This window comes from Nerophis lumbriciformis, linkage group LG02 (genome assembly GCF_033978685.3).
Source record: "Nerophis lumbriciformis linkage group LG02, RoL_Nlum_v2.1, whole genome shotgun sequence".
NCBI classification, from domain to species: Eukaryota; Metazoa; Chordata; class Actinopteri; order Syngnathiformes; family Syngnathidae; genus Nerophis; species Nerophis lumbriciformis.
In genome coordinates, this window is record NC_084549.2 from 33,417,282 (window position 1) to 33,445,000 (window position 27,719).

General features: G+C 39.5%; 2 protein-coding genes across 3 annotated transcripts in view; one reads left to right on the forward strand and one right to left on the reverse strand.

The window, feature by feature from the left end:
* Nucleotides 1-380: 380 nt before the first annotated feature.
* Nucleotides 381-8,070, reverse strand: LOC133618133 (E3 ubiquitin-protein ligase TRIM39-like). The gene is made up of 5 exons (XM_061978639.1): nucleotides 7,525-8,070; nucleotides 7,374-7,469; nucleotides 7,110-7,303; nucleotides 4,613-4,746; nucleotides 381-979 (listed from the first exon to the last, which is right to left on the reverse strand). The coding sequence occupies exons 1-5, from the start codon at nucleotides 8,068-8,070 to the stop codon at nucleotides 381-383; spliced, it is 1,569 nt and encodes a 522-aa protein (XP_061834623.1).
* Nucleotides 8,071-10,029: 1,959 nt separating this feature from the next.
* The window catches only part of LOC133606890 (delta-1-pyrroline-5-carboxylate synthase-like), a 20,819-nt gene continuing 3,129 nt past the window's right edge, over nucleotides 10,030-27,719 (forward strand). The window contains exons 1-15 of one of the 2 annotated variants that reach the window (XM_061961297.1): nucleotides 10,030-10,228; nucleotides 10,644-10,752; nucleotides 16,790-16,941; nucleotides 17,023-17,172; nucleotides 17,249-17,353; nucleotides 17,433-17,585; nucleotides 17,910-18,000; nucleotides 18,917-19,041; nucleotides 19,130-19,274; nucleotides 19,371-19,444; nucleotides 19,712-19,811; nucleotides 22,655-22,875; nucleotides 22,974-23,111; nucleotides 23,198-23,393; nucleotides 25,613-25,734. In XM_061961297.1, the coding sequence (XP_061817281.1) occupies nucleotides 10,656-10,752; nucleotides 16,790-16,941; nucleotides 17,023-17,172; nucleotides 17,249-17,353; nucleotides 17,433-17,585; nucleotides 17,910-18,000; nucleotides 18,917-19,041; nucleotides 19,130-19,274; nucleotides 19,371-19,444; nucleotides 19,712-19,811; nucleotides 22,655-22,875; nucleotides 22,974-23,111; nucleotides 23,198-23,393; nucleotides 25,613-25,734 (1,869 nt within the window). In that variant the 5' untranslated portion in view covers nucleotides 10,030-10,228; nucleotides 10,644-10,655. Of the gene's footprint in view, nucleotides 10,229-10,643; nucleotides 10,753-16,789; nucleotides 16,942-17,022; nucleotides 17,173-17,248; nucleotides 17,354-17,432; nucleotides 17,592-17,909; nucleotides 18,001-18,916; nucleotides 19,042-19,129; nucleotides 19,275-19,370; nucleotides 19,445-19,711; nucleotides 19,812-22,654; nucleotides 22,876-22,973; nucleotides 23,112-23,197; nucleotides 23,394-25,612; nucleotides 25,735-27,719 lie in introns of both variants that reach the window. The other variant, XM_061961288.1, reaches the window with a different exon arrangement.

A 27,719-nucleotide genomic window follows, 5' to 3' on the forward strand; every position in this document is an offset into this window, starting at 1 on the left:
CCTTCACACTCACTTTATTCTTTCCAATGCTTGGAGAAACAAAGTTATGTCTTTCTCTAGCTGTAAACTAATGCTAGCGAATAAGACCAGATGTTTTGGGCAAGTTCACTGTGATATTTGCTATGCCAACTAATGGTGGGGATGCTTGTAACTACATTTTTTTCTATTTTCTATAAAAAAATTATTTTTTTTTGTATTTCAAAATGAACTAAATTTTTTGCCTGCAATATAAAGCATAGCAATTAGCCGAGACACAGCTCTTATCTCAAAACATTCATGAGTTGAGGTGCCACAGTATTTATATTTATAAATGGAAATACATCTTAATTTGTGTTTCGACAACATTTTCATATTGATATGATACATTTAAACTTTTCCTGTCACACTTCACCTCTATCTGTGCTAACACCCCAATCCCACGGGTCCTTAATCCAGAACATAGTAAATGGTTGCCGGTTCAATCCATTGACATCAATGCAAGGGTTAAACATTGGGAAGAGAGGCTCTTTGCACTCCACACAGAAAGAGTGAAGCAGGGTCATGCTGTCTGCATTGTAGAACGACAGCTCCCCCTTCTGGATATTTGCCAGAATTCCCAACTTTTTGACTTTCTTCCCAACTTGCAGCTGTTTCTCCTGGGTATCATGGCATGCCAGATACTGTCCCTCTCCATGGTATATGCACCAGGAAGTTTTGTTCACACCCACAACAGGAGGCTTTGAACTTGGACCATGGTCTTCATTGACTGGCCCAGTGGTGACGCCTATCAGCCAATAGGGTTTCTCTTGCACAATGACCTCCCAGTAGTGTTGGCCAGTAGTGAAGCTCTTTTTAGCCAGGACGCTGTATTGGGAATCATATGGCGGAGTGGTTGGAGCGTCAGTGTCAGGTTGCACCCTCCAGCACACTTCTCTCCCATCATGGGAAATCTCCAGTTTCGGATGGGCTGTTTTCAGGTCTAGAACAGGGCAACAAAGATCTGCAAGTAGAAATGAAGATCAGAGGTTGATTTTGTGTCTTTACAAAAACTGTCACATGACCCAAAAGTTACACAATTTGGAGTTCAACTAATTATTTGTGCAAAACTGTCTAAAAAGTCTCAAGTCTCGGTTAGAGATCATCGTCGACTTCAGGAGACACCAGTCCAGCCACACTCCACTGTTCATCAACGGCACAGCAGTGGAGATGGTAAGGAGCACCAAGTTCCTGGGGGTGCAGATAACTGACAATATGACCTGGTCCCTACACACCGGAGCTCTTGTAAAAAGAGCTCAGCAGGGCATGCACTTTTTGCGTCGGATGAAAAGACCACAGTTCCCTCCCCCCATTCTCACCACATTCTACAGAGGCACTATAGAGAGCCTGCTGACCAACTGATTTCTGTCTGGACTGGAGCCTGCAGTGCCTCAGACTGGAAGCCTCTGCAGAGAGACGGCGGAAAAGATCATTAGGACTCCTCTTCCTCCTATCCGGGAAATCGCAAAAAGCCGCTGCCTAACCAAGGCTCAGAAAATCTGTAGAGACTCCTCCCACACCCACCAAGGACTGTTTTCACTGCTGGACTCTAGAAAGAGGTTCCGCAGCCTCCGTAGCAGAACCTCCAGGTTCTATAACAGCTTCTTCCCTCAGACCATAAGACTCTTGAACCCATCATATTAATCTCCTCAATTCCCCCCAAAACCGGATTAACTCGCTGGAATATAAAGACAATATACAAACCCTGTTTCCATGTGAGTTGGGAAATTGTGTTAGATGTAAATATAAACAGAATACAATGATTTGCAAATCCTTTTCAACCCATATTCAATTGAATGCACTACAAAGACAACATATTTGATGTTCAAACTCATAAACTTGATTTTTTTTTAGCAAATAATATTTAACTTAGAATTTCATGGCTGCAACAGGTGCCAAAGTAGTTGGGAAAGGGCATGTTCACCACTGTGTTACATGGCCTTTCCTTTTAACAACACTCAGTAAACGTTTGGGAACTGAGGAGACACATTTTTTAAGCTTCTCAGGTGGAATTATTTTCCATTCTTGCTTGATGTACAGCTTAAGTTGTTCAACAGTCCGGGGGTCTCCGTTGTGGTATTTTAGGCTTCATAATGCGCCACACATTTTCAATGGGAGACAGGTCTGGACTACAGGCAGGCCAGTCTAGTACCCGCACTCTTTTACTATGAAGCCACGTTGATGTAACACGTGGCTTGGCATTGTCTTGCTGAAATAAGCAGGGGTGTCCATGGTAACGTTGCTTCGATGGCAACATATGTTGCTCCATAACCTGTATCTACCTTTCAGCATTAATGGCGCCTTCACAGATGTGTAAGTTACCCATGTCTTGGGCCCTAATACACCCCCATACCATCACAGATGCTGGCTTTTCAACTTTGCGCCTATAACAATCCGGATGGTTCTTTTCCTCTTTGGTCCGGAGGACAAGACGTCTACAGTTTCCAAAAACAATTTGAAATGTGGACTCGTCAGACCACAGAACACTTTTCCACTTTGTATCAGTCCATCTTAGATGAGCTCAGGCCCAGCGAAGCCAACAGCGTTTCTGGGTGTTGTTGATAAACGGTTTACGCCTTGCATAGGAGAGTTTTAACTTGCACTTACAGATGTAGCGACCAACTGTAGTTACAGACAGTGGGTTTCTGAAGTGTTCCTGAGCCCATGTGGTGATATCCTTTACACACTGATGTCGCTTGTTGATGCAGTACAGCCTGAGGGATCGAAGGTCACAGGCTTAACTGCTTACGTGCAGTGATTTCTCCAGATTCTCTGAACCCTTTGATGATATTACGGACCGTAGATGGTGAAATCCCTAAATTCCTTGCAATAGCTGGTTGAGAAAGGTTTTTCTTAAACTGTTCAACAATTTGCTCACGCATTTGTTGACAAAGTGGTGACCCTCGCCCCATCCTTGTTTGTGAATGACTGAGCATTTCATGGAATCTACTTTTATACCCAATCACGGCACCCACCTGTTCCCAATTAGCCTGTTCACCTGTGGGATGTTCCAAATAAGTGTTTGATGAGCATTCCTCAACTTTATCAGTATTTATTGCCACCTTTCCCAACTTCTTTGTCACGAGTTGCTGGCATCAAATTCTAAAGTTAATGATTATTTGCATAAAAAAAAAGTTTATCAGTTTGAACATCAAATATGTTGTCTTTGTAGCATATTCAACTGAATATGGGTTGAAAATGATTTGCAACTCATTGTATTCCGTTTATATTTACATCTAACACAATTTCCCAACTCATATGGAAATGGGGTTGCATATGGATGCATATGCAAAAGTGGAATATATTTATCTGTACAGTAATCTATTCATTTATATCTGCACCTTATTGCTATTTTATCCTTCACTACAATGAGCTAATGCAACTACATTTCGTTCTTATCTGTACTGTAAAGTTCAAATTTGAATGACAATAAAAGGAAGTCTAAGTCTGAGACTAAGTCTAGTTACGATTTAGACTGCTTTTTAAGATTGCTTAATAAATATTCATGCATTATAAAGAAGATAGTATGCTTGCAATTACATATGAGATTAACTTATGTTGACCTGAATTTGATTGATGACTAAACGCATGCGAAGACCTTTGGCTAACTTTTAGTTTGACGTACAATATCTTGTTGTTTAACATTTAAGTAGGAAACAGGGAATGAAAACAAGGCAAACACTTTATGTGCACCAGTAGACTGCTTGTCATGGTCTTAGCTGATCAAATCTATTTGATCAAATCAGTAGCTAGCACTATGCTCTGACGAGACTTGTGAAGTCATCAATAAAGAGACGGATAAGGTTATCAGAAGCTGACGACAGCTACGTGCTTGCCTTGTGAAACTCTCTCAACTTGCTACAGTATAACATGATGGTTGCACAAAGGAAGCAGTGTGCAGGTAAGATGATGATTTAAACTACCAGTGGAGTGGAAAAACATTTATATCTGATGTATGACACCCAAAGACTTACAAAGTTTGCGAGTAAATAGATATGATCAAAATATATCAATCTCCAGGAGATTCCCAAGCCATTTTGAGAGATAATGAGCTCGCCAGACACGTCATTGCGTGACGTAGAGGTAGGAACCACAGATCCCTTCATCACCAACAACAATGCAAATCATGCAGACTTTGTGAGAGCCAACGATTACTTTGGGAAGAATTATGATCCAGAAACTTAAATTTTTTTATCCTGAATATAAGGAGGATAAGCTACAAGTTTTAGGAGATCTGCTAAACAAATGTAGATAAAGTGTAACCCTAAGCATCATGTAGCAGTATTGATATGTGCTAAACAACAATTACAAACTACAAACATAATAAAACGATAGTTTACTGTACGATGTCTGCTCTCTTACTTCGACTGATAAAATGTCCATATCTTTCCGTTTATGTGAAGAATTAATCACGATGCACACAAAGGATTAAGAAGGAAAGTTCTCCCTTTGCCTAGTTAAACAATGTAAGGTAATTGCATCATGCATAATACGTTTCCATGGGGGTGCAAAAGGCACCGATTCAAGAGAAACACCTTGAAAGTCTACTGACAGAATGATTGTTTTGGATTCCACTGAATAAGAGTATTGTACTTACAGGACCACATTCGGGGAAAGTGCTGAGACAGAGCCACAGACAGGTCATCCACCAGCTTCTCGATTGTTCGCAGCTTGTCAGGTTCACACAGCTCTTTATCTATTTGCTGAACGGGAGCTAACTTTGGGGGTTCACTACAATTAAACAAGAACATATTGTGGCAAATCACACCTGTCATGTAAATATAAATGAGAAATATATACTCACCAAAGATTCTGTTCAGTGATTTGCTGCAAAGACAAATACTGTAAATGTTATATTTTTATATATACATAAATTCCGCCCGAATGCAGCTGAGATAGGCTCCAGCCACCCACCGCGACCCGAAAGGGACAAGCGGTAGAAAATGGATGGATGGATAAATGTTATACCTATTCTCACGGTTGTGCTTCAATGTTTTTTTTACACATTTGAAGTTACACACATTACTCTTGTGAATGTCATTAAAATCCTTGAAAAATATAACAATTTATGACTCCAAAAAGTTATTGTCATGTGTACTTCACGTCATCTTGATAATGTATTGTGTGTATGCACGCTACAACAGCGTCTTCCTCCTGACCGGATGTGAATAATAATCTGTAGATGAAATAAAGAAGTTTCATTTGTTTTTATAACCACCCTAATGTTATTTGTGGTGTTAGAAGTTCTGTTCAGTAAAATATGTTCGTAAAGCTGCGACGCGTCACAGAGGCTTGCATGGAAAACTGTGTGTGTGTGTGTGTGTGTGTGTGTGTGTGTGTGTGTGTGTGTGTGTGTGTGTGTGTGTGTGTGTGTGTGTGTGTGTGTGTGCGTGTGTGTGTGTGTGTGTGTGCGCAAGTCAGAAAGTGAAAGTGTTACATTAACTGTCAAAAAAACAATCTATCGAATTAATTAATCAAAATATATAAATATTTTTTACTGTTACTATGCCTGCTACATTCTTGTTGATCATATGTGATCAATAAAGCAATTATTGATCACCTCCTCATCCTTTTTATTGCGTCTGATACATGCTATTACTGTTAAACAGTCACAAAGTTTAATGATCCAGCCAAAATTGTTGTATGTATTAAATGTACGGGGGATAAAAATTACAAACTTATTTTAAAAACTAAAATAAATAAGAAACAATATATACATTTTAAACATTTTTAAACATTACAAAATAAATAAATACAATTCAAAGGTACTATATTTTCCAGACTTTAAGCCGCTAGTTTTTCCCAAGCTTTGAACATTGCGGCTTATACAAAGGTGCGGCTAATCTATGGATTTTTCTTTGCTAATTGCTAAATTATGAGATGGATCAAGCAAACAAATCAAACAATGTGCTAAAATGATCCACTTTAAGAAACTGTTTGAACCCAAAGTTTTTATAAAGTACAAGGAAGAAGAATCCTATTAAACACCTAGAACATTATTAAAAAAAGGGAAAATCTTACTAATCTCATAAAGGATGAATAAAGACGTCACTGACTGACATCACTGACTTTCCTGTCTTGTTTGATCAGCCGTTTACTGCTGATTTACAGGCTTCGTTTGGAAACAATTAAGATATGTAAATAAACATCTACAAAATCACATCTACAAAATGTAAAATATCTAATTTCACAACGTAGGGGTATATATCTGCTGCTTATTGTCTGGTGCAGCTAATATATGAAAAAAAAAAGGTTTTATTCTAAATTATTTTAAGGTTTATAGTCCGGAAAACCTGGTAGATGCTCCAGGATGTCCAAACTAAATATGCACGGTCGCCTTGCATTTTATGCTGTGGTCACACTATCCACTTTCACAGAGACACAGCAGATAAATTATGTACATTTTGATTTTTTATAGAGGCTTTATAGTGCTCTTATGCTCATCTCAATGGATGTTTACTGGTGTCTCGGTTAAAGCGATCGGAATAGATTTGATAGTTTTCTAGAAGTTCCTTTTATCATTTTATTATGTGTGGTGTACACACTGCATCCAAACTTCAAGTTCAATATAATGCTTCACCTTCCTGGGGTCCTGGACTTATTCCAACTTCAGAAATGTGTAGGAGCAAAAGTACTTTGGTCGATGGGAGAATACTAAGAAGGCCAGATTTGACTGGGAATGGCCAAATTTAAAAGTGACTCCACCCAGACTGTGCATCTTGGACTGATAGATTTTAATCAAGGGGGAGAATGCTGCACGGCCAGAATCTGCACAGCTTTTTTTTTTTACTTAAGCACATGGGAGAATAGAGCACTTGAAGCCTGGCACAGTGAAGCTCACACCAGACTCTTTCTATTAATTGATTCAATCAACGAAATGTCGTTCTTATCTGTACTTACAATACGCTGTACTGTCATTCAAATTTGAATGACAATAAAGGAAGTCTAAGTCTAAGTCTAATTCATCATATAACCTAATACTAATTCATTGTGTCTTTGAAGTTTAAAAACGACTTATTGGTACAACAAAGAATTATCACACTGAATAACCTACTTGTATGAATCTCAAATCATGTCTTTCTTGAAGGAGTAACTTGCTGGAAACTCTGAGCTTGTCTATGTCATTGATATGAGCCTCCATCGTTGCTCTCTGAGCTTCCAGCCACTCAGTTGTACAATTCTCTTCTGCGTCTATGATCTGCATCATTAGCCGCTCGTCGCCATCCAACACAACCCGGATCCTGTTGTACTTGTCTGTGAGTCTCTCTCTGAAATCCGCCGCAGACATCTAGGAATGAAGAAAAAAAAAACATCTTACTGCAATGCAAACCTATCAATAAAAAATAGTGACTGTATACCACTGTTTGTGTGTACATGAACTCCAAGTCTTTGATGGCGTTTTCTGCTTCACATCTCATTTGCAGCAATTCATTGACAGTTGTTTCCAACATGCTCTAAAAACAGACGTACAAATTAATAAAGCATAATCCAGACATGCCAAAAACACACCTTTAAGTCTGTGCAGGCGTCATGCAGCTGGACAGCTTTGTGGTTCTTGTGCGCGCCAACAAGGACGCACAAACAGCAAACAGGGACTCTTTCCTCCAAGCAAAAGAGTTTGAGCTCGTCACGGTGCTCCTTGCACTTTAAAGACAATAAATCCTGGGTCACCTCCACCACTGTGTGCTCCCTCAGTGCAGATCGCTGCTGGTGCAGCAAAGCGTGAGCCTGGCAAAGCGAGGCGTCACAGGTCAGGCAAGTCCTAATGGCTTCTGATGGTGTCTCTATGCAGTGGTCGCAGTGGACGACGGTCGAAGATGTTTTTTTTGACGATTGGATAACGCAGTCCTTCAATTTGCTTTGAAGGCTTGCGTTGATCTCCAGCGTGAAGTTGGATGGGAGCAGGATCTGACACTCTGGACAAAAGAGAGGACCCTTCTCACAAACAGCCCGGATGCAAGTCAGACAGAAGTTATGTCTGCACGGCAGCTGTACAGGGTCCGTGAGGACATCTTGGCATGCTGGACAATTCAGAGTTTCTTCGACAGTCCCCATAGCTCTCTGCTTGTGCCTTGTGATGCTGCCTCAATGAGCAATGCTATGCTGCTCATCAATGTTTCACAAGACTTTTTCTGCATGCACGGCTTCTCAGGTGCCCCAGTGTCATATTACTAAACACAGGTAGACATTTTTCTGCCTTTCAGTGGAGTGACATTTACAAGCAATAACAAAATATTTTATAATTGCATGAGCTCACCAGGACCAGTCATAACAGTTACTGCGCATTAAACAGTCGTTTCAACTAATTTGGATAAAACGTTGTAAAACTCAAATAAATAATTGTGGGCTAAACAGAGACAATGTAATGATGACTGAAGCTGGCTCTCAGGAGATTATCTTGCATAACACGCCCACATGTTTTGTAGTTTCTCACATTGTGCTGTCAACTTGTCATACTAATTTAATCAACACTATGCAAACATTGTTAGTATTGATACAGAGCACAGTATCAAATTGATGCCATCAGGGCCAGCAATGCCTTCTCTGCTGGCCTAACATAACCAGAAATCATGATCAAAATTAAAGATAAAAGTCAGTTTTTATTTACTTTCCCTAACTATCTGAAAGTATTCATATTCTTTTCATGTCATATTATGCTCCTTCCAGCGGTGTTGTTTTTAGGTTATAGAGTTTTTATCCAATCAGAATTCAGCTAACTTATGTTGCCATGCTGTACCAAATTTGCTGGGGCCTTCAGAATCAACAATGCGGGCATCCGTACACTGTAAGTGAACGGACACAAACATTTGGTAAAAAGTTGCGATAGCCAATCAGATCACGAGTTGTTGTCAGTAAGGCCTTCGAGCTGGCCTAAGGCAGGTATATATTGTGATGTTATGAGCTAGGTATCATAAGAACTCCATTACCCAGCATGCCACAGTAGTGTGGAGCATGCAGTAGCCCCGATTAGGTTGAATGTAGGCATGCCCCTAGATGGATGTTTTTAATTTTTTCATTCATATTCATGAAGCATATTTAAAGAGAAACTACATCTTGTGAGACGATGTCGGCCAACCTCGGAATCTAGCTCAGCTGTCCCGGTGATTAAATGTGAGTTCAGATATTTTATTTCTTAATTTTTTCATGTTTGTTATGTTTTTTTCAATTTTAATTTTGACAGTAACACATGTTATGTTTTAATTGCTAATGCGGGTTTCATTGATTTTTAAATGCGCCAGAAAATAACCCGTTTTGTACAATGCCCAATTGTGCGTAAATGTGTTTCTGTATAGTATTTATCCAGCAATGGTCATGTAGTGACATAAATGATGGTATTTTGAGAGGTATTCATTGAAGTCGGACATCCCTGAAGGCCTAGGTGGGAAACGCACGGCCCGCCAGTGTATCTACTGTATGTTTATTTTCAAAACTATCGTTTGGCTTTAGTTGTATCGTTAATATTGTTACATTGCTGATATTGTTGTATGTTAATGTTATTTATAAACTCAGGGAATATCATTTGCTCTCAGAATGGCTCTTTGTAGGCAAAAAAACAAATTATTTCAATGACGGTAGTTTTGCTTTTGCCTATTTATTTTGCATTACTGTCTTTATTTTGCTCAAACAGTTGTACATAATAAAGGAGAATGATTCAATAACGTTGTTGATATTGATAAATTGCCCTATGTATAGCTTCAAAAAGTTTGTTTAATGCTAAGAAAAAATAAATAAAAACAAAACTATGTGGAAAATGTATTTTATTCTGATTATAATCATGATCCACAAAGTGAAGGCAAATATCATTCAATTGGCAAGCGGTAGAAAATTGGATGGATGGAGCTTGAACCTTACATTTTGGTATTCGTAATTAAATTGTCAATACTGGTTCCGTATTTACTTGGTATCTAATCGATACCAATATTTGCAGTATCGTTCACCGCTAACTTCCTGTGGTTGCGTCAGTTTCCGACTCGCCAGTGTCTGCGTACACTGAGACGTTCACGTACTTCACGTAAACCATCGGCGATATCCATCCTCGATAGGAAGAAAAGTTAGTATAGTTCGTTTGTGAATAGCCGTGTGGTCGCTCTGCTCTCAACGTGGGCTGTGGATGTGGCAGCTTAGCACAGTCAGCCTGACTACGTGTCTTTCCCTCCCAAGTCAACTCCCAAGTGTAGTTTGGGCTGACTTTCTAGCTTTATATCATAGATAGGTAAGGGCTGCTTCAGTCATTTTTCCTCTTGACCATTGTATGTCATTTAATTCGTATCTGACAATGGATGGATAACTTCTTAAGCTAATGCTAAGCTAGCTAACACTACATGTCTAATGTGTTCATCGTGATGTAAAATCCTAAACGTACCGTCTGGTTTACCTACATGACATCATAGTTTATTCGGATTGACTGCTCCAAACTCTTATTATAAAAAATATTTTTTTCTAACGTTGGCATGACAACATCTTCATCAGCAGGTCACGGTCAAGTTAATGCAAAAACAGGAAAACGTTGATAGTTAAATAACGTCCAAATATGCATTAGTTTTCGTATTTGTGCATATATATGCATAGCAAAGTCAAGCAATGTCCTCTATTAATTATGGCTTTGTGTTTGTCACGCTTTTTTTTAGGTTTTCACTGCAATGTTTGCCAGACTCAACTTGTGCTCTCACTTGCCATCCAGATTTCGGCAAGTGAGTGTCACCCCGGTCTCTATCAGAACATTTTCCCAGGCAAAATGTAAGTAACAGTGCTCTCATTTCATAGCTGATATACATTATTCTCACGGGCCAATACTTTGGCTGCACCTCAACAATATCAATCAAAGTTTATTTATGTAGCCCTAAATCACGAGCGTCTCAAAGGGCTGCACAAGACACAACGACATCGGGGACGGCGTGGCCGTGCCAGCAATCGGAGGGTTGCTGGTTACTGGGGTTCAATCCCCACTTTCTACCATCCTAGTCACGTCCGTTGTGTCCTTGGGCAAGACACTTCACCCTTGCTCCTGATGGCTGCTGGTTAGCGCCTTGCATGGCAGCTCCCGCCATCAGTGTGTGAATGGGTGAATGTGGAAATACTGTCAAAGCGCTTTGAGTACCTTGAAGGTAGAAAAGCGCTATACAAGTATAACCCATTCATTCATTCATTCATCCTCGGCTTAGATCCCACATCAGGGCAAGAAAAAACTCAACCCAATGGGATACAATGAGAAACCTTGGAGGGGACCGCAGATGTGGGGACCACTCCTTCCCCTGGGCGACCGGTGCAATGGACGTCAAGTGGATCTAGTTAATAGTGTGAGAGTCCAGTCCATAGTGTGGCCAACGGGAGATAATCTTGAGTGGAGACAAGTCAGCAGCGCAGAGACGTCATCAACTGATGCACAGATTAGTGGTCCACCCCCGGTCCCGACTTTGAACAGCTGGCACATAATCTGTGGTCACCTAAAAACCTCTCCACACAGGAGAGGAGTGCAGAGCAGAAAAGAGACAGCAGATCAACTGATCTAAAAGGGGGGTCTATTTAAAAAACGCTCTATAGCCCGCAGGCTATTTTTGGGCTCTGGGAATCACTAATAAGCCAGAGTTCTTTGAATGCAGATTTCTTGTCGGACATATGGTACAATACAATCAGCATAATAGGATGGAGCTAGATCGTGTAGTATTTTATACGTAAGTAGTAAAACCTTAAAGTCGCATCTTAAGTGCACAGAAGCCAGTCCAGGTGAGCCAGTATAGGCGTAATATGATCACACTTTCTTGTTCTTGTCAAAAGTCTAGCAGCCGCATGCTGTACCAACTGTAATCTTTTAATGCTAGACATAGGGAGGCCCGAAAATAATACGTTTCAGTAATCAAGACAAGACGTAACAAACGCATGAATAATGATCTCAGCGTCGCTGGTGGACAAAATGGAACGGATTTTAGCGATATTACGGAGATGAAAGAAGGCCGTTTTAGTAACATTCTTAATGTGTGACTCAAACGAGAGAGTTGAGTCGAAGATAATACCCATATTCTTTACCGAGTCGCCTTGTGTAATTGTTTGGTTGTCAAATGTTAAGGTGGTATTATTAAATGGGTGTCGGTGTCTCGCAGGACCGATAATCTGTTCCGTTTTCTTAGCGTTGAGTTGCAAAAAGTCAGCGGACATCCATTGTTTAATTTCATGAAAACACGCCTCCAGCTGACTACAATCCGGCGTGTTGATCAGCTTTAGGGGCATGTAAAGTTGGGTGTCATCAGCATAACAGTGAAAGCTAACACCGTATTTGCGTATCATGTCACCTAGCGGCAGCATGTAGATGCTGAAGGGTGCAGGGCCAAGAACCGAACCCTGTGGAACTCCGCACGTTACCTTAATATAATGCAGCGATTCACAAATATTAATATATTTGTGGCAGGCAGCCACAAATTTGGACCACCACAATTTGATTTGATGCTAACTGTCAGTTGGCGGTATACATTGCAGCTCTGCTTCTCATCACAGCTCATATGCACATGGTTTGCTTGAGAAAAAGATGTAGCAAAAGGGAGCAGCTTTGCCAACTTAACAACTTTGTCATATTGAGCAAGTACAGTTGAACCTCCACTTACAAGCTTAATTGGTTCAATGACGGAGCTCTTATTTCAAAACACTTGTAAAGCAAATCTCTGTCTCCCATTGAAATGAATTCAAATCAATTTAATCTGTGCTTGGACCCCTAAAACAGCACAATTTAACAATATGCCTTTTAAAAATAAAAATACACTTTTTCTAAGGAAGAATGTACTACGAACATGTACAGTAGTTTTATGAAGTAATGTAATATTGATGTACAGCTTTTATCTTGGAGAATGTACTTCAATGATATCTCCTTTGAGCTGCTTCTCTGTCAAACACACCATCAGCAGCTTATCTTTATTTTCATGGATAAATATCCGCTGTTCAGATGTTATTTTAACGTCCTTGGCTGGTGTCATCGACTCATTCTGCTTCAGTATGGTGCAGACTAGCAGTGATACGCTTGAATTGCTTTGCCAAAAATCATGTTATGTCGACCTCTCGCTAAAAACTAATTAATGGTAGCAAAGACGTATATTTCTGGCTATTCTTACAGGGTTCACCGTGACATTTGCAACAACTTATGACAGGGATGCTTGTAATGCAAATTTTTGCTTGTAACATAAAGTATAAATATTAAGCGGTTCACATCTCAAAACAGGGGCAGCACAGTGGAAGAGGGGTTAGTGCGTCTGCCTCACAATACGAAGGTCCTGAATAGTCCTGGGTTCAATCCCGGGCTCGGGATCTTTCTGTGTGGAGTTTGCATGTTCTCCCCGTGACTGCGTGGGTTCCCTCCGGGTACTCTGGCTTCCTCCCACTTCCAAAGACATGCACCTGGGGATAGGTTGTATGGCAACACTACAATTGGCCCCAGTGTGGGAATGTGAGTGTGAATGTTGTCTGTCTATCTGTGTTGGCCCTGCGATGAGGTGGCGACTTGTCCAGGGTGTACCCGCCTTCCGCCCGATTGTAGCTGAGATAGGCTCCAGCGCCCCCCGCGACCCCGAATGGATTAAGCGGTAGAAAATGGATGGATGGACATCTCAAAACACTCTTAAGTTGCTGCACCCATAAGTTGAGGAACCATTGTAGTCAGCAGATATTTCAAAATACTAGGGGTGTAATGGCAAACATATAGGGCGGTTTACTTACAAAGCCTTCAGTTTGGTGTGGAGGCATACCTACTACACATAGGTGAAAGACTGGAAGTGTTTCTTGCAATAACCTTTTACTCTCTAGTTCAGGGGCTGGCAAACCCAAAATGTTCAAAGAGCCATATTGGACCATACACAAAACAAATCTGTCAGGACCTGCAAAAAATTAAATGCCTTATATAAGTCTTATAATGAAAGCAACACATGATGTAAGTGTGTATATTAGCTATATTAGACTGCAAGCTTTTATCTTTGAGGCGGGTGCAGTATTTGGATTTGATGTTGTTCATGTTTGAGAATATCTGCTTGCACAGGTATTTGTTTTGTTTGCAACATCCCCCTGCCTGGCACCACGCCGTGCTGAAAGAAACATGTCTCGCAGGCTGACGCAAATATTTGTTGACAGAAATGTTAAAATGTTATATTTATTCTGCACATTTTTACAACATTGGAAAACATTAGTAAAACTGAGGCTTCTCAAAGGCAGAGATAACTTATGCCTGTAAATTACTGGCTTAGAATTACCAAATGTATAGATGTGTGTGTTCATCTTAAAGGAAACCGCAGGCTGTCTACTTCTAATGGTTTTATTACAATCTTTGGCAAGCTGGGTAATGTTTGCTGTGGTCTGGAACAACATGACACACAAACAACTATCAGAATTGCAGCCAGTATTACATACAGACAATGTCTCATGAGACATGCAATATAAATTGAACACACAGAGGACATAAGTAAAGGAAATTAAATGAGCTCAAATATACCTAAAAACGAGACATGATTATGCTAATCTGAGTAGCATGTTAGCATCGATTAGCTTGCAGTCATGCACTGACCAAATATGCCTGATTAGCACTCCACACAAGTCAATTACATGTCAAAAAAGCTTGTCAATACAAGTCAATAACATCAACAAAGCTTACCTTTGTGCATTCACGCACAGCATTAAACGTTTGGTTGTCAAACTGAGATAAAGAAGAAGTGGCATAAAATACGTCGGAAAAAGTTATACATGTAAAGTACAAACTGCTGCGTCACAGGCCACTAACGCCTGTGTCTTTTAGAGTCCATTTTAAAATTATTTTAATCGTTTTTAAATCCTTACATGGTCTTGCCCCACCTTGCCTCTCTGAGCGGCTCCACCTTTATGCCCTCACCCAGTCCCTCAGGTCAGCTGATCAGCTGCTCCTGAAGGTACCCAAATCAAACCGCAAGCTTAGAGGGGACAGAGCCTTCTGTTGCGGGTCCCAAACTCTGGAACGATCTCCCTCTCCATGTGAGAAATGCCCCTTCTGTGGCTACTTTTAAGACCCTTCTTAAAACTCTTTTTTACTCACTGGCTTTTAACCCAGCATGAGACTTTGAACTGTTTAAACTGTTTTTAACTTTGTAACTGCTTTTTATCTAACAAATTGTTCTTAAGATAATTTGTATTTGCTTTTTCAATGTGTATTTTACCTCTGTTTTAAATGTTATTTTTTAGTCTGTCCTTTGCCTGTATTTATTTGTGGTGTACAACCCTTTGTTCTTCAACTGTGGTTGTTTTTAAAGGGCTTTATAAATTAAGGTTGGTTTGGTATGGTACAACTACAGGGCATTTATTGACTGCCAAAATTATTAGGACAAAACGGTGCTCGCCAAATACCCTCATCAGTGGGCTTTCTAACAATTAGGAAGGTTTGTGTCATGTTTGTCCTACTGAAACCATATTAAAACAAAAAATATATTTATTCCCCCATCTTTTTCCATCCATCCATTTTCTATCGCTTGTTCCTCTCTGGGTTGCGGGGGGTGCTGGATCCTACTATCCCAGCTGCACTCAGGCGGAAGGCAGCGTACACCCTGGACAAGTCGCCATCTCATCGCAGGGCCAACACAGATAGCCAGACAACATTCACACTCACATTCACACACAAGGGCCTATTTAGTGTTGCCAATCAACCTATCCCCCAATTGCATGTCTTTGGAGATGGGAGGAAGCCAGAGTACTCGGGGGAACCCACGCAGTCATGGGGAGAACATGCAAACTCCACACAGAAAGACCCTGAGCCCGGGGATCGAACCCAGGACGTTTGTATTGTGAAGCCCACGCACTAACCCCTCTTCCTCTGTGCTGCCCCCATCTTTTTTCCATTTTCATACATTTTTGAAAAAGCTCCAGGGAGCCACTAAGGCGGCGCTAAAGATGATGCGGCTCTAGAGCCACGGATTGTCGACCCCCGCTCTAGTCAAATATAAACTTTCATGAAAGGCTAAGTATTCTTTGTGGGAGCAAAGATCCAGATATGCATGCCACCTCAACAAGCACGGGGAGCGTGCATTATCACTTCCTTAAAAGGCGAGGTGTGGAGGCGTGCAGCCCAGCCTTTGACTAGTTGGAGTCATGAGTTAGCGATAGTGCTAATAAGATGAAGCCTGGGGACACTCTCATTGAAATATATAAACCAGGTGTGTTATAATGGCTATTTTTATATGGGCTTGTGGCACATTATAGAAATAAATTACAAAAATAATAGCACAAATTTGAAAATAGAGCAAAAAGGCTTTATGTGACAAGAAAATGCGAGAAATGTTCATAATAATCACATATTTTATGAACATTTAGGTCTGCCTTTAAATATACAGTATGTATATTTTTTAGCCTTTTAAAAAAAATGACATGCATGTGTCGCTACTAAATATGCAAATTAGACGACGTGTCTCGACCTCACTGTTCCCCGCAACCCACTACCACAAGTAGATGGCTTTTCACAAAGATCATCAAGCTTAGTTTTTATGGAAACTGACAGGAGAATTAAGTAATGTGTTCATTTCACCTGCTGGTTCTAAAATGTACCAATTTCCTGCATCATAAAAATGTAACAAATATGTTACACGTCTAAATATGCAGCAAAGTTATACACCGCAGCAAATTACAACTATGATAATAAACATTGTTAAATTTAAAAACATGTTTTGGGTCTTATTACAGCAGGTTTACTCATAGTTTGTTGCCTATGATTGTATGTATTATTTCAGTTTTAGCACATGATACTGATATTGGTTCTGATGTCTGCTTGATATTGGATCTTCAGTCTCACATCCACGCTCACATGGGAAATCTTTTGCCCACCGGAGTGATTTGAGGCAAGCCAAGCGCATCGTGGTGAAATTGGGGAGCGCTGTAGTGACGCGGGGCGATGAATGTGGACTGGCATTGGGGAGACTGGCCTCCATCGTAGAACAGGTAATGCTGCTTCCAAATTGTTCATGTGACATACCGGTAGTTTTGATTGAAAAGCTTTGTCTCATCATGTTATCCCATCAGGTGGCCATGCTACAGAATCAAGGCAGGGAGATGATGATTGTCACCAGCGGTGCTGTGGCATTTGGGAAGCAGAGGCTAAGACACGAAATCCTGTTGTCTCAAAGTGTCAGGCAGGCTTTACATTCAGGACAAAACCAGTTGAAGGAAATGGTGTGAAAAACCTTGTATTAGATAAACATTTGTTTATTTTCATATAAAGCAGTTTCAAATGTGTGCCTTTCTTTAGGCAATTCCAGTGTTGGAGGCAAGGGCTTGTGCAGCTGCAGGCCAGAGTGGTCTGATGGCGTTGTATGAAGCAATGTTTACACAATATAGCATCTGCACTGCTCAAGTATGTACTTGTCTTTTACTGAATTTTAAGTTTTCTTATCATGTGACTATCATTGACTGCTTCGTGTGCGTTTCTGCAGATTCTAGTCACAAACTTGGATTTTCATGACGAGCAGAAGCGGCGCAACCTTAACAGCACACTTCTTGAACTTCTGCGGATGAACATAGTTCCCATCATTAACACCAATGACGCTGTTGTGCCCCCCCCTGTTCCCAGCAGTGACATGCAGGGGGTAAATGTGGGTACTCTGTAAAGGGCATGCTGGGAATGCTAAGTGTGGTTCGTGTTGTGTATCAGGTTTTGTCAAGGTGAAGGCATGCTTTAAATCAATACGTTATCATTGACATCAACATCTTGGACACATGCTTTTAATTTTTCGGTAATGTAATTATCCTCTGGGGTGGTATTTTGTTGCCTTATTTCTGTTCACCTCCCTTATGAAAGAGGTGAACTATTTTTTATGGAACTTGCTGGCTTTTGTTGCATGGCATATTCATTCTATTTGTCCATAATCATTCAGCAAATTTTTTTCTTAGTCTTGTTTTTTTTATTTCAGGTAATAAGCATCAAAGATAATGACAGTTTGGCTGCACGTCTTGCTGTTGAAATGAAAGTAGACCTGCTGATTGCCCTGTCTGATGTTCAAGGTACAGAAAAATGCTAAAAATATTTATTGTTAACAATAATTTTCTGTAAATTTGCACTGAAATATTTCCAAAAGTCTAAATGGGAAACGTCTAATAAACTTTTTAATTTGGTAAAATATGATTAACTCTTTAAGTTTATATGTCTCTATTACTGGATTAACAAATTCAAATTCAGAAAAAACTTGATTAATTTAAAACAGAACAGTTAAAAAAAGATGTAAACAAACACTGTAACAAATGTAAATAAGGGACAGAAAACAGCTTACATTATTAGTTATTTAGTAAGGGTGCACAATGTTTTTTTCAAGCCGACACCAATACAGGTAATTATCTGCTTCTCAATACCGATACAGGTAACTTATTAATATCATTTTTTTTATTTAACTGAAGTTTCTGACTTTAGGAAGATTCTTTAGCAGCGCAGGCATGTTTGTAATTTTTCAAAACACAGTCGTAGTGTTACTGACTTTCTTGGTGGCAAATAAGTTTTGATATGTTGAAGCTTGATGTTTTTCCCTCACGGGTTGTTTGCAGAACATTTGGTCCAAATAATACACAAAATGTCTTCCTCTAAAACAATGAACACGATCAACGCCATGTTTGTCTACAATGAGCTATTTTTTAAATGTTACCGGATTCATTGTTATGATGTTATAATTCTTAATATCAGCCAGATAATTAATGGCCTGGTAAGTATATTGTAAACCTATTAATTGTGCATGAAAATAAGGGTATTGTTTAAAATGATGAAATGCTAATTGTAGGAAAGTAACACCATAATTACATTACCATACTTTATATCTATATCTTTAACTCATATATTTAACATAGCATGATTTGTCTATCGTTAGAAACATTTACTTTTAGATAATTTTGTCTGTTGTCTGGCTTATGGCATCGTGTCACTATTCCACAGGCCTATACGACAGTCCTCCAGGGACAGATGATGCCAAACTCATTGATATTTTCTATCCTGGAGACCAGCAATCCATCACGTATGGCAACAAGTCAAGAGTTGGCATTGGTGGCATGGAAGCCAAGGTCAGTACAACAGACAGCACTTCATCTGAAATTGTGTACTGAGTAGTTAAAAAATTTAAAAGTTACTCCACCACTGCTTCTCATGCAGGTGAAGGCGGCTCTTTGGGCACTACAGGGTGGTTCATCTGTGGTCATTGCCAATGGCACCGATCCCAAAGTCACAGGCCACGTCATCACAGATATTGTGGAGGGAAAGAAAGTTGGTACCTTCTTTTCTGAAGTGAAGCCTGCAGGTGCATCTGGAACCTTGTTTGATCATAAGTTTTCTGAAAATGTATTTTTATGGTTGGATGTTTAACATTTGTGCATTATACTCTTGACAACATCAGGTCCCACTGTGGAGCAGCAGACAGAGATGGCCCGTCACGCCGGTAGAACTTTGGCTTCATTGCTCCCAGAGCAGGTGGCTTTCCTTAACCCTTTATTATTTAATCTTAATTAATATGATTTTACTTTTTACTTGCAATTGTGATGGCCATGACAAACATTCAGCTATTAAACAATGTTTGATTACGGATGTCGAGTTTACAGACTGTAAATAGAATCTTTATATGAGCCATTTCTGAGAATATTGTAGTCATTGCATAAAAGATAGTTTTACTCATGGAGTTTTCTTTCTATGATTCAATTGATTTAATGAGTTATGCCGAGTGTGTGTATGTGTTTCCAGAGAGGAGAGATCATCTGTGCTCTTGCTGATCTGCTGACAGAGAAAAAAGATGAGATTCTCAGTGCAAACAAGAGAGACATGGAAATAGCGACAGCATCAGGTAAAGATTTAAAAAAAAAAATCTGAACTTTATTTTTATAGCACTTTTCCTACACAAGCAAGTTGCAATACAACAGACTTTATACACATTTAAAACGAGGGAAAAAAGGAACACGCACATGTTCGCACGCACACATTGCACCATTAACGATAACAATACATGGCATGGCACCTAGGATTGAGGAAAAGGCCACCTTTGATGCATCCATACTGGAAAATAACTTAAAATGTATGTCATCTAAAAAAATCCATCCATCCATTTTATACTGCTTTTCCCGCTCGGGTTGGGTGCTGGAGCCTATAATAATAATAATAATAATAATAAAACAAATATTAATATACAAAACCCAAAACCAGTGAAGTTGGCACGTTGTGTAAATCGTAAATAAAAAAAGAATACGATGATTTGCAAATCCTTTTCAACCTATATTCAATTGAATACACTGCAAAGACAAGATACTTAATGTTCGAACTGGTAAACTGTTATTTTTTGCAAATATTAGCTGATTTGGAATTGGATGCCTGCAACATGTTTTAAAAAAGCTGGCACAAGTGGCAAAAAAGACTGAGAAAGTTTAGGAATGCTCATCAAACACTTATTTGGAACATCCCACAGGTGAACAGGCTAATTGGGAACAGGTGGGTGTCATGATTGGGTATAAAAGCAGCTTCCATGAAATGCTCAGTCATTCACAGTGATGGGGCAAGGGTCACCGCTTTGTGAACAAATGCATGAGCAAATTGTCGAACAGTTGAAGAACAACATTTCTCAACGAGCTATTGCAAGAAATTTAGGGATTTCACCATCTACGGTCTGTAATATCATCAAAAAGTTCAAAAAATTTGGAGAAATCACTGCACGTAAGCGACAAGGCCGTCCCTTCGATCCCTCAGGCGGTACTGCATCAATAAGCGACATCAGTATGTAAAGGATATCACCAAATGGGCTCAGGAACACTTCAGAAAACCACTGTCAGTAACTACAGTTTGTCGCTACATCTGTAAGTGCAACTTAAAACTCTACTATGCAAAGCCAAAGCTATTTATCAACAACACCCGGAAATGCCGCCGGCTTCGCTGGGCCGAGCTCATCTAAGATGGACTGATTCAAAGTGGAAAAGTGTTCTGTGGTCTGACGAGTCCAGATTTCAAATTATTTTTGGAAACTGTGAACGTTGTGTCCTCCGGACCAAAGAGGAAAAGAACCATCCGGACTGTTATAGCCACCAAGTTCAAAAGCCAGCATCTGTGATGAACTTACGCATCTGTGCAGGCACCATTAATGCTGAAAGGTACATACAGCTTTTGGAGCAACATATGTTGCCATCCAAGCAACTTCTTTTTCATGGACACCCCTGCTTATTTCAGCAAGACAATGCCAAGCCACATTCTGCACGTGTTACAATTATAATAGCGTGGCTTTGTAGTAAAAAAGTGCAGGTACGAGACTGGCCTACCTGTAGTCTAGACCTGTCTCCCATTGAAAATGTGTGGCGCATTATGAAGCGTCAAATACCACAACGGAGACATTGTGTTGCTGCCATTAAATTCTAAGTTAATAATTATTTGCAAAAAAAAAACGTGTTTCTTAGTTCGGACATTAAATATCTTGTCTTTGCAATGTATTCAATTGAATATAAGTTGAAAATGATTTGCAAATCATTGTATTCTGTTTTTATTTACGATTTACACAACGTTCCAACTTCACTGGTTTTTGGTTTTGTATATTTTGTAAATATATCTAAATAAATTTAAATTTAAATATAAATTATTAAGAACATCAAATTGTAAGAATAATAGTAATGAAAACCTAAGAAGAGTTAAATGATCAATAAAAGCCCTTTTAAAAAAGGTGTGCCTTTTTATTAAAAAAAATGTCAACGATTTCTGCAAGTCCTGAGGCTCGCCGTGGGGTTGATATAGTAAAAGCAGGTCCGCTAAATGAGAAGGCGCAAGGCCATTAAGAAATTTAAAAACTAATCATAGAACATTAAATTAAACCCAAAGCGAACAGGTAGCCACTGCAGTGTTAAAAAACTTGCAATGTTGTCACGCCTTGATGAAGATGAACAAACAAATAGACATGCGTTGCCATTATCTATGGGTGAATACCATCCACAGGCTTTATTTATTTGCTTTTTTTGTCCTTGTTTTTTGTAAATAATATTGTTAAAAATACATTTAATGGGTATATCCTGCATTATTAATGTCATTGGTAAATATAATATACTATATTAAGAACATCAAATTGTAAGAATAATAGTAATGAAAACCTAAGAAGAGTTAAATGATCAATAAAAGCCCTTTTAAAAAAGGTGTGCCTTTTTATTAAAAAAAATGTCAACGATTTCTGCAAGTCCTGAGGCTCGCCGTGGGGTTGATATAGTAAAAGCAGGTCCGCTAAATGAGAAGGCGCAAGGCCATTAAGAAATTTAAAAACTAATCATAGAACATTAAATTAAACCCAAAGCGAACAGGTAGCCACTGCAGTGTTAAAAAACTTGCAATGTTGTCACGCCTTGATGAAGATGAACAAACAAATAGACATGCGTTGCCATTATCTATGGGTGAATACCATCCACAGGCTTTATTTATTTGCTTTTTTTGTCCTTGTTTTTTGTAAATATAATTGTTAAAAATACATTTAATGGGTATATCCTGCATTATTAATGTCATTGGTAAATTGTTTGATAAAATCTGCCAGTCTCTTCTGTAGCGAGGCATGAATATATTTTTCCAGCTGCAGGGCACTCAAAGAAGGAAAAAAAAAACATCACCATTAGCATCTACTAAATTGCCGTTTTTCAATTATAATCCGAAAGCATTTATTGCAACTCTTCATAGGTCGTTTCTCCCAGGCTCTTATCGACAGACTGAGTCTGTCAACAGCTAAATTGAACAGCCTTGCCATTGGCTTGCGCCAGCTAGCAACATCCTCAAGAGACAGTGTTGGCCGAGTGCTGCGAAGAACCAGGATTGCTAACAACCTTGAGCTGGAGCAGATCACTGTCCCAATTGGTGTCCTGCTGGTCATCTTTGAGTCGCGGCCTGACTGTCTGCCACAGGTAACCACCACGGAGAGCTTTTTCTGCACCAGTTTATATAATACTAAAGCTTGAGGCTGGTTAAACTTTAAAGTTCTTCCTTTTTATGTATGTTTCAGGTATCTGCTTTGGCTATTGCCAGTGGAAATGCTTTGCTACTAAAGGGCGGCAAAGAAGCTTCCAACACCAACAGAATTCTTCATCAACTCACCCAGGAAGCACTTTCTATTCATGGAGTAACAGATGCTGTTCAACTAGTGAGACTGAACGTGTACCATTATATAAAAGCACTAGTTATTCCTGTCATTACAGTGTTGTTTGGCTCTTACTCACTGTCATGTAGGTTAGCACACGAGAAGAAGTTGAAGATTTATGTCGACTGGACACGATTATTGACCTGATTATTCCAAGAGGTTCATCTCAGCTGGTGCGAGACATCCAGAGAGCAGCGAAGGGTATTCCTGTGCTGGGCCACAGCGAGGGTGTCTGTCATGTTTACATTGACAGCGAAGCAAGCATAGACAAAGCAGTTGACATCGGTATGTACAATAGTCCTATTGTGTACTTGCGACAGTGTTTGTGGTGTTGGATTTGCATATCTATAGTCATGTTCTCACATGACTATTGATTAGAACATATGATTTTACAGATTAAATTAGAACACTCTCCTAATTGTTTTTACATGACTGTAAATAGGGACATAACGATGAATGGTACTAATGATTACCACGGTAAAACTCCCAATGATTGGTATCACTGTTTTAAATTAAAATGCCGTTTGATAACTACTTTAATAAACTCACGGTCTGACTGGTGCCAACTCGCAATCTTAAATGCTAACATGAAAACAGGAGACATTAGAACGTCTCCCCCCATTAGGAAACAACATACCCAATCTCAATTTCTACAAACCATTGCTGTACATAATAGTGTCTTTCCCCATTAAGAAACGACACACACAATCTAAACCTTTGTAAACACATTGTGAAGTGAAGTGAATTATATTTATATATCGCTTTTCTCAAGTGACTCAAAGCGCTTTACATTGTGAAACCCAATATCTAAGTTACATTTTTAAACCAGTGTGGGTGGCACTGGGAGCAGGTGGGTAAAGTGTCTTGCCCAAGGACACAACGGCAGTGACTAGGATGGCGGAAGTGGGGATCGAACCTGCAACACTCAAGTTGCTGGCACGGCCGCTCTACCAACCGAGCTATACCGCCGAACATTGCTTTCTAAGCAACAAAGCTATTCAATTGTGCACATTGAACCAACAAGCTGTGCTCTCCCTGAGGGTGATTGTTCTTTACTGAAAGGAATACTAGACAGAGTTGTTTTATTAGAGTAGGACGCCACAACCCCCACCAGAAATAATAAATAATGCTTGTTTTTTAAATGCAAGAGAAATGCTGACTTGGTGGTAAATCTTTTGACATTTTCAACATGGGGGACGGATCGTTAGTCATACACAGGGGAAAAAAAGCACTATCGTCTGGTCGTAAAAAAGCCATGAATTTATATGGTTTTAAACTTCATTCATTTTCCGTACTCCATTACCTAGCTATAATCTCCAGGAAATTATTTGGTGACAGGAATTACAAAAATATGTAAAAAAAAAAATTGACAATGAATTCCATTTTTTTTTACATGAAATAAATTGATTTATCTTAAATGTCACAATTGTTTTTTAATAAGGTGTTTGGAAAAAGTATGGAATTTTGAAATTCAAAATCTGTAGTAACACTGTTATGGGATCAACTTTTTGGGGTTAACAACAGTACCCCCATGTTGTGTGTAGTGCATATAGCGTAATTTCCTAATTTGCATATGTGCATAGCTATATGTTGTCATCTCATTTGAATTCTCCCAAGACGTAAGAATTTGCCTTTAGATACACTAAAAGTTCCCACACACTCCTTGTGGGTTATGGGGGTCCAGGATTGGCCTTTTCGCCCACCTCAAGACCCACAAGGAGCAAAAAGGAGGGCAGTCATACTGTGCAATGAGTGACCGCTGATAATGACATTTTGGGTCGTTTTTAAGAAACGTGTGACATTATTTAATGTTTTAAAAACATATTAAACAACAGAAACTGACATGTTTTTTTAACTTACGGCTTGGTTTCATTTCGTGCAGGAGTGGAAAGCATTCACTTAGTAGCTCTATCATCTGTTGTTGCCCCAACAGACGTCCCTGGGTGGCTGAGTTACCAGTGGATCAATAATGTCTGCTCCACCGAGCAGGTGTCTGATTTGTAGGCTAGCGTTAAAGTTGCCGTGACTGAACAAAGGTGAAGCTATTCTCGCCATCAGTGCCTCTCAGCCCGTCTAAGTCCAAGTGCGACGACTCAACTCCCGCTGATTATCGTCTCATGTTTTGGATGAACATGAACACCAGTCCAGACTAAGGGTCTTAAAATGTAGTAACTCATTGAACAAGTTGCCTCGGAGTTACCTAGTGTACAGCGCTGTAACTACAAGTTACATTGGCAGTCCATTAAAATTAATGAGCAAGGATGGCAAAATATACTTCGTCGGCCCAAATTTTACTTCTTGTGGCCTGCCACAAGTAAATACATATATAGGAAAGACTTGTGTATTTGTCAGAAAAAATAATGGCACAGTCAACACAGTAGGGTTACATGTTCTGCCAGAGTTTTACCCTTTTGTGTGCAACATTTCAGGAGTAGAACGTTAAAAAATGTTCCTAATTTTTTCACATGTTTATTTGTTTGATTCAATATGTGTGTTCATTTCAGTTCGAGACTCTAAGTGTGACTACCCTGCGGCCTGCAATGCTATGGAAACCCTCCTAATTCATAGAGACTTGTTGCGAACGGCAATGTTTGACCAGATCATCGATATGCTGAGAACGGAACATGTAAGATCCATGATTGTGTTCATTAACATATGAGCCACAGCTTCAGACATACTGTGTAATACGAAGCATATTTGAAATCCTATATTTTTTAGGGATGTTCCGATCAAGGTTTTATGCTGCCTATTCCGATAATGATCATCCATGTGTGAGATCATATGTTTCAATTTATTTATGGTGAGTGTTATTGAAAGTTTAACAATATCAACAGAATGTTTAATCTAGTTCCTTATTCTGTTATATTTTGTACAATTGTTTGAGCAAAACAAAGTCAATGGTACACAATAACTAAACAAAAGCAAAAACTAATGTCTGCTACTCATTTATATAATTTGTGTTTTGCCCTCAAAGTCATCCTGTGTCCAGGGAATTACTCCCTGAGTTTGTAAACCTCAACAATAACAATATTTTGAGAAAAAAAATATCTACATGATCACTTGAGTATCAATCATATACTGATAATATCCTTGGTATAGACACCATCAATGTATGGATTGATCCACCCTCCTCTTACTGTAAACGTCGTGTACTGAATGTGACAATGCTGATACACCAACAGTTCTTATATTATCTTCTCTCTAACTCTTGTTAATCTACTTGTTAAGTTCCTGTTAATAAGTGCTTACTTTCAACTGCAACGTTGTTCCATCTAGGCAAGGCAAGTTTATTGAGAGAGCACAATTCGTGCACAAGGAAATTCAAAGTGCTTTGCAACAAATGTTAGGAAGGCAAAAATAAAAATACAAAATCCATCCATCCATCCATTTTCTACCGCTTATTCCCTTCGGGGTCGCGGGGGGCGCTGGAGCCTATCTCAGCTACAATCGGGCGGAAGGCGGGTTACACCCTGGACAAGTCGCCACCTCATCGCAGGGCCAACACAGATAGACAGACAACATTCACACTCACATTCACACACTAGGGCCAATTTAGTGTTGTCAATCAACCTATCCCCAGGTGCATGTCTTTGGAGGTGGGAGGAAGCCCACGCAGTTACGGGGAGGACATGCAAACTCCACACAGAAAGATCCCGAGGCCGGGATTGAACTCACGAATACTCAGGACCTTCGTATTGTGAGGCAGACGCACTAACCCCTCCACCACCGTGCTGCCCAAATACAAAATCAAAATTCAAAATAAAATCAGAAAACACAATCATCATAAAAACAATCATAATTAATTAAGATTAAATCAATCAAATACTTTCAGTTATTATAAGTACAAATAATAAAAATGTTTTCAGGCTGGATTTGAATATTTCCAACGTTGCAGTTGGAAATATTCCAACTGCATGGCTCACATCTTCAGGAAGACTACTCCAAATTTTAAGAGCATAAAACACAGTTTCACCACATTTCATCATGACTAGGCAGTGCCGGCCCAAGCCTCCATGGGGCCCTAAGCAAAATTTGATTTTGGGGCCCTCTATTTCTGCCAATAATATTGATTGTTGATCATTCACACACCTACTATAAACTCATTGCGGCTCTGGCAGTGTTGTTTACATTATCCTATTGTCAGCCTGGCATGTCTTTACAAATGACATGTCATTTATAAAGATATGGGAGTGGCCCAGTTAAGAACATAAATAATACCAATGAATGAACGAATGATGTCCAGAGTGCCACATATGGTTCCTAATCTTAAAATGTAGAAAACATTCAGCTACAAGAGTGGCCTGGGGTTGAACAGTCCAAGTGATAAAGCATTGTATTTACAGTCTTGTACTTATTAGTCTTTAATTACTAGTTTACATTTTTAGTTAATTGTTCATATTTAATGTTTACTTTGTACAAAGAGAGCGCAGTCTACTGAAGTTAAATTCATCAATAGTTTTCCCCTTTGAAAGACGCAAGGCAAATTCCTTCCATTTCACCATGTTGCTAAAATGATCTTCACTGTTTTCATGCTGTTTCAGCAGTGCACCTATGTTGACCCAATCCCGCTGTCCCTCGGCTGCCAGTTTTAAGGACTTTTTGGAAAATAAT